General features: G+C 57.1%; 1 protein-coding gene across 1 annotated transcript in view; it reads right to left on the bottom strand.

Annotated features, from left to right (window-relative positions):
* The window catches only part of FAM214B (family with sequence similarity 214, member B), a 5475-nt gene extending 3500 nt beyond the window's left edge, over positions 1-1975 (bottom strand). Inside the window, exon 1 of the mRNA XM_008944496.1 lies at positions 899-1975. Coding sequence (XP_008942744.1) covers positions 899-1975 — 1077 coding nt within the window. The remainder of the gene's footprint in view (positions 1-898) is intronic.
* Between the last annotated feature and the right edge of the window lie 5209 nt (positions 1976-7184).

The raw sequence follows: 7184 nt of genomic DNA, 5'->3' as shown, positions 1-7184 counted from the left end.
CAGTGCTGGGGCAGCTGGGGTGGGGGGCAGTCACCAAAAAGGGCGTGCAGGCAGGGGTGGAGCTATGCCCCACAGGCGGTGCGTCCCAGCTCCAGGCAGCAAGAAACCAGGGACAGCTCTGCTGTCGGTCCCCTCACCCTCATCCCAGTTCCCTGGGATGCCCCAGGGAGAGAGGAACACACCAGCTCTAGCATAAGCCTCCTGCAGCCTCAGCTGGCAGGACACGGTGAAGGCAGGGAGCCGCTCACGAGCGTGGCTAAGCAGGGAGGATTCACAGGAAGCTCCAGAGCTGCCAGGGTGGTTGCAAACCTGCTGAGTCTACCCCATTTCTGAGAGCCTATGGCACCCTGGGGACACACCATGAGCACCCCAGGACTGTAGAAAATCCAGTGGCATCTCTGCCCACAGCACAGGGGCTCCCACTTCTTAGCCAGAGCACGTCCAGTGCCACTCCCTGCCACCAAACCCTTGCCCTGGTGGACGTCATGGCCAGGGACTCACGCCATCCCACACCTCTACCTTCCTCCTCATCAGGCAGGCAGAGGCAGCCACTCTTTTCCAAGCCTGACAGTACTTCAAGCTTAACATGAAGCTGTCAGACTCTGAGCATGGCCCTATGCCACGTGTCCAGCTCTCGCTCTGATGAGGAGGTCGTGTCCCATCTAAGCAAGTCCTTCCAAGCTAAAGAGCTGGTTCCAAGCAGAGGATCCAAGGTGTCAGGGGCTGAGTACAACCTACAGACGTGTTCCAGGGCTGGCAGTCAGCTGCTGCCCTGCTCACACCAATGCTGCAGCACTGGGACAGTACGGGGTGCGGTACCTCAAAGGACCACGTTGCCCATGAGAACAGCTCTGCGTGTCTCCAGGCCATTCCCTGCCCCTCCCTGCGAGATGCTCACCTTGACTGCAGGAAGCAGGTGATTCCAGAAAGGGGCCCCCTTGGCATCAGTGCTGCGGCAGGCTGTGGGCACCTCGTGGCATGTCAGGATCCGCTTCTTCCTTGCCTGTGACACGTGCAGGCTCTCATCCTGAGAGCAAGAGGCGGCCACAGTCTCGCCAGCAGGCAGCAGCTTCCTTTTGGTTGTGCAGCCACTGCTGCTGAGCCGGCTGCTCCCATAGCACGTCTTCTCCAGGGAGCTCAGGTTGCTGGGCCCAGGGCTGAGTGCTGTCTGCGGAGCCGGGGGCTCCTTGAACTCATTGGCCACCGCTGGCCATTCCTCTTCTCCGCTATCCCTGCTGCTGTGAGCTGGGCTGCTCCCTGGCTTCTCTCTCTTCCCACCAGAGTCCAACCGGCCTGTTTGTGCAATACTGTGCAAACCAAGGTGAAGTAAGTTGTGGCCAATTGCCTGTTCCCCATTCTCTCCATAGTCTCTGGGTTGATCCCCTGATGAGACAGGACAACCGTCTCTCATGTGCAAAGTACTGCAAGCAATGTTCTGGGGGCAGGAGGAGACATCTTGCAGCTTGTCCTCTCTGCTGGCACTGGAGCTGTGGCTAGGGCTGCCTTCACACTGGTGCTCCACCACCCGCAGCCCGCTGTGGGAGAAGTGCTGGGCGGAGCCAGACAGGGATAACTCCTCCACCAGCAGACCATCCTTGAAGGTATCGTCATCATCCAGGGGAGCCTGCCCAGGGCTCCCGTCATGCTTGCTGTCCATCCCCCCAGCACCCCAGTGAGTTCGTTTGGCATCTCGCCCACCTTCTGAAGTTCGCTGCTCGGGGTAGCCCCTCTTGACAGCTGGCCGGCTGCCCGCCCGCTGCTCCATGCTCTCAGAGGAGCTGGAGAGATGGGAGAAGATGGAGACCTGGTAAACCTTCTGGCGCTCCATCTCCGTCTCGTTGTAGCCCATGAGGATGCTGCGGTGGGCGCAGTGCTGTGGAGGAGGCTCCAAGGACGCCTCTCCACTGGGCTGGGGTAGGCTGGGGCCTGTGTTGTGCTCGGGGGGCAGGGATGTCTCCGTGTGGATGTGTCGCATGGAGCCTTACTTGCCTGGACTTGGAGCACAGCTGGAGTCAGAACAGCCCATGCAGCAGCAGCAGGAGAAGGAGGAGGGCCGTAAAGTGCCACTGTTCAGGGTGCGAGGACAGGGAGTGGTAGCTGGGCCCCTCCCTCACTCACTGTGTCCAGGTGAACCCCTCGCTATGGTGTGCAATGCAGCACACCACCTGGAAAGAGAGAGCAGGAGGATGGAAATTAAGCCAGGATCCCTGTCCTCATCGGAGATTTTGGCCACAAGGGACCTGCTGGGACGCAGGCAGCTCCTTGTGCCTCGTACAGCCCCAGTCAGACCTCCCTCTCTGGGGGTGGGAAGAGGAATTGAGCTGGTGTGGCTCACCAGGGAACCCTGTGACAACACCCACCTGTAAGGCCAGGACTTCCTTCATGGCCTGGGTAGAGAGAAGAGCTTCCAGCTGGGCTGGAGACTACTGGGGACAAGTCTGGACAAGGTGGTGAGAAGGGGGCCTGCCCTATGCAAGGGACTTGATGTGCTTGTGCTGTTCTGGAGCACAGGAGTTGGGGAAGCCAGACTAGTCCTAGGGGCTCAGGCCTGTAATCGCCCCTTTGGGGAACAGCAGCGAGACCTCCCAGCATTCGCCAGTAAGACCTGTCTGGCCACACATGCTAAGTGAGGCAGGGCTGGTGTCCTAAGCAGCCAGCCCCACAATGGGGAAAGGAACCTGACTTGACATCACAGTTTCTCTCTCCCTCCTTGGACCAGGGACCTCCACCACCTCCATCAGCATCTGGGTGGTACTAGGGGCTGCCAAGACCACCATGGGCTCCTGCACGATCCACCTGCTCTTGCTCGCCCTGAGGGCCTCAGCAATTCCATGCTGCATGGCGCCTCACTTTTGATTTTCAGCCTCGTTTGAGAGCTGTAAGAATCCTGGCCATGAGTTCTTCTGGCATGATAAATACTGAAGTGGCTGCAAGAGCTGAGGACATGCAGGAAAAAATCACTGGCACACTGTGGAGCTCCATAGCCTGAGAAACTGCCTGTGCCTGGCAGCTCTGCCCTTTGCCTGTCCCCTGTGGAGCAAAGGCTTAGTGGCAGATGAGTCATGGGGGAACTGGCTCTCCAAGTGGGTCAACGGTATCTGGAGAGCAAGGCTGTGTGTCATATTTTGACCCCACCATGATGTGGATGGGAAAGTGGCAGGCAAGGTTGGCTGAGCCCAGGGATTTTGTTGAAATGGAATGCAACCATGCACCAGGACATGCTGGTGGCCAACCAGCTGTAAAGCAGCTTTCCAGAAAAGGCCCTGAGGTTCCTGGTGGACACCAAATTGACCCTGAGACAGCAATGTACACTTGCCACAAAGAAGGGCAACAGTGTCCTGGCCTGCCTTAGGACCAGCGTTGCCAACAGGTCAGGGCATGTCATCCTTCCTCACCACTCAGCACCAGTGAGGCCACAGCTGAGAGAGTGCAGCAAAACACCACTAAGATAATTAAGGGACTGCAGCAGCTCTCCTGTGAGGAAAGGGAGGGAGAGCTGAGACTGTTCAGCCTGGAGAAGATAAGGCTGAGGATGTATATAAATATTTGAAGGGAGGATGCAAAGAAGATGGAGCCAGGCTCTTTCCAGTGGCATCAGGTGACAGCACAAGAGATAACGTGTGCAAACCAAAACACAAGAGGTTCTGTCCAAAAATTAGGAAACACTTTTTTTACTGCAAGGGTGGCTGACTACTGGAATGGGTTACCCAGAGAGGTTGTGGACTCTCCACCTTTGGAGATACGCAAAATCTGTCTGGACACAGTCCTAGGCAACAGTTCTAGGTGGCCCTGCTTGAGCAGAGGGGTTGGACAAAATGACCTTTAGAGGTCCCTGCCGACCTCAACCCCTTGGTGTAACCTGCCATGCTCCAGCCTGTCCCGGCTGCCCCCAACACTCACCTGTCCACGGCGTATCCCCAGTTTGCTCCGAATTAACTCCCCTGTCCCGCAGCAAGTGATCGTTGGCACAGCTAGCTGAAGACACCTGCCAGTCAGGCACCCCCCAGAAGCGGCGTGGCTGCCGTGGAATGGCTCCTACCATCACTGTGAGCCTCCAACCCTCTGCACCGTCGTCTCCAGCTCTTCAGTTTCCTCTGTGGCTCTGAGGGGGAAAAGTGGGAGATGGGGTGATTCAAAAGCTTTCCAGGAGAAGGGCAGGAGAGTACTGCCTGCCTGTAGGTCACACAGGCTGAGAGGGCAGCAATGAGGCCTCTCCCAGACTCCCAGATTTGAAGGCCACAATATTTCTGGCATCACCTTGATTTCCATTTAAACCACAAATACTTTAAGCTGAGCTGTGAACCTGGCTCATACTTTACATCACTTTTGCATGCCTTCCTCTATGAAACCATCTGCTCATACAAACAGATCCACATTTCCTTCTGGCAACCATTTCATGCCTTTCTCTCCAAGACACTGCAGATCACCAACAACCTCTAGGCCTCCAGGTAGATGCTGGTCTCATGTCCACCTGCCCCCTCACCCACAGCACAGCACACTTTCTGACCCTACAGACAAGGAGAAGAGCTCGCAATTGTTTTCCTCCAACAAGCGATCCCTGGGAAGGAAGGCAGAAACCAGGAGCCTGACAGCCCTGAGCCATGGTGACCCCCCACCAGCTCCCCTCAGTGCAAAGACAACAGTCCTTTCATGTGCACAGCACTCACCTGATCAGATATGCCCTTGATGCACAGCAGAGTTTGCAGATACACAGAGCTTCCTTGCGGTCATAATCCAGCAGCACTGCAGCTTTGATGCCTGGAAGAGAGCAAAAGGAGGAGAGGCAGCTCAGGCAGCAGCTCGTGGTGGAACACCTTCAGAGTGGGCAGGAGCCTTTGGACACCTTCACCCTCAGCCCCTCAGTGGCAGGGGCAGTCCATCCCCAGGGAAAATGCCCTTCTCACCTCCCTCCCCATAACACCTTCAACCAGGGGCTCGCTGCAGTGGCTGTCTGGGGGGAAGCCACTGTCTGTCCCACTGGGCGTTCCAACCCAGCAGCAAGCACTGCTCTGAAGGCTGGAAAGAGCAAGGCCAGGCAGATGAATAAAATCCCTAAAGGGATGCCCATGGCACTGAACACTTGTGTGCACCTCCTTTCTGGCACCCTGGTCCAGCAAGATCTGCATCACACCACCTTGCAGGTGGGAATCCAGCTTCAGCAGGTCACTTGCTGTGCTCACTGCATGACATCACCTGCCCCAGGAAACAGGCTGTTCTTTGATTACATTTCCAACACGATTTGTAATTAACAGGCGGTCAGTGCCAGTTCCCAGCTTTGCCAGCCCAAAAGCCACCGGCAGCCGCGCTGTGGAAGTGCACCACCAGTGACCAACCAGAACAGAGATACAATACACCACCTCCCAAGGAGCACTTGCAGCAGGGAAAATTAACACTGTAGCATAACAAACCTCTGGTCCAAAACCTCGAGAAAAGCTCTTTGTAAAGATCAGCTCCTCCTGGCACCCCACATGGAGCCTGCACCAAGGCAGAAAAGCAGGTGAATGCCCGCAGCTGTGGGTGGATGTCAGCATGGTAACATGCTGTGCTCTGCCTACCTGAAAGGTTGCTGCTTCCCTCCTCCAGCCCTGGGACAGATTTGTACTGCCATTTGTGTGGCACAGTCAGCCACTGGGAAGCTAAATCAGCAGCCAGCAGCTAAAGTCAGCATGGTGTGGCATGAGAAAGCCACATCCTTCCTGCATGCATCCATGCTGGGATAAATGTACAGTTTCACCTGCATCCTTTTCTTCTCCTTCCCACATCCCTCAGCAGCCTCAGCCCTTTGCTCCTCAGCAGCAGCTGCCTGCCAGGAGAACAGGTCCATCAGGAGAAGCTGACGTGATGACACCACAAACCCATCCCAGCCAAGACCTCAACACCAGTCACCAGGTGATGCCAGTGCTAACCAGCGGTGCACACACCTAACAAGGGGCTGTACCATGTTTTGCCAGCCCAGATACCCTATCCTGAAGCATTATGCTGGGAAATGCCAGGATTCCCCAACCCACCCCAAAAGCATCTCCAAGTACACCCTTGAGCCTCCTCCTATGCTCTTCAGAGGGTTGCCCATCAGCCTGGGATGGGAGAAGCCAGAGTACAGCAACAGCCCTCACCCTCCTGGAAATGTCCAGGGGAGGTTTCCATCCCTGTTCACCCAGCCTTGGGGTTTCTCTTGGCTGTGCCCCTCCCAGGGCAGTTCCTCCCTGCTGCACACCCAGCCTGCTTGCAGCAGGGCTCAGCCCCTCACAGTATACAGAGAGGAACTCCTCCCTCCATAGAGCAACAGAGCAACACAAGGACTCCTCACATGCCAAGTGGGGATGGAGAGATAGCACCTGGTCTCCTCTCCCTTCTGTTCCCCTTGAGCCAGGCAGAGCCTCTCCAGAGCCCTACTTATTGCCACCTGGGAAGGACAGAGCCAGAGCCAGAGCCAAGTCCTCACCAGCTCAGCTGAGCAGCACAGGTGACATTCCCCCAGATGCAGCAGGTGGGGCTCCATGTGCCCAAGCCAAGGGTTTGGCCCCTCCTAAGCCCAAGCAATGGTCATTTTGCCAGTGTTTCAGCCTGTGCAGGTGCTCTAAGATGGGGCTTGAAGGGCTTTGCTTGTTGGAAGAAGCCCAGACAGAGCTCCTCCTGCTCCCTGCCCTGCTCCTGCCAAGCTCTCAGGACCCCTCAATGCTCAGAGGACATGAGGGGCCCTGTACTTTTGTCCCCCAGCACCTGGGTCTGGAGCTATGCCAGGCACAGCTTTCCTCTTTTTCTCCAGCGAGGTGAGGCCTGGGGAAGGACGCTGCACTTCAGCCGCCACGTGTGGGATGATGCAGATGGGGCTGGGGGGGGTCAGGGACCTGGCTTACCTGCTGGTTTTGTTCCCATTAGCACATCCAGGGGCAACCCAGGGTTAACAGACCGTGGTCTCAGTCGAGTGGCCATGGAGCAGGATGGCAGGTGAGGAAGGGTGCCTGGCTGGGCGATGCAGCAGCTGTACCACATGCCGGGCTGCAGTCTGCAAAAGGATCTGTTGCTGGTTTAACTGAAAGGAGGTGGGATGGGTGCAGGGGCAGCTCTGCCAGCTGGGGGGGCATCTGTCATGGGGCGGGACTGGCAGAGCCCCTGGAAAGGGGAGCCTGGTGGGGCTGCTGGCAGCACCCTGCTGGTGCCAGGAAGGACACGCGCTGTGCACC

Source organism: Merops nubicus, unplaced genomic scaffold, assembly GCF_000691845.1.
Source record: "Merops nubicus isolate BGI_N331 unplaced genomic scaffold, ASM69184v1 scaffold30317, whole genome shotgun sequence".
Lineage (NCBI taxonomy): Eukaryota > Metazoa > Chordata > Aves > Coraciiformes > Meropidae > Merops > Merops nubicus.
This window is presented reverse-complemented; position numbering and strand designations above follow the sequence as displayed.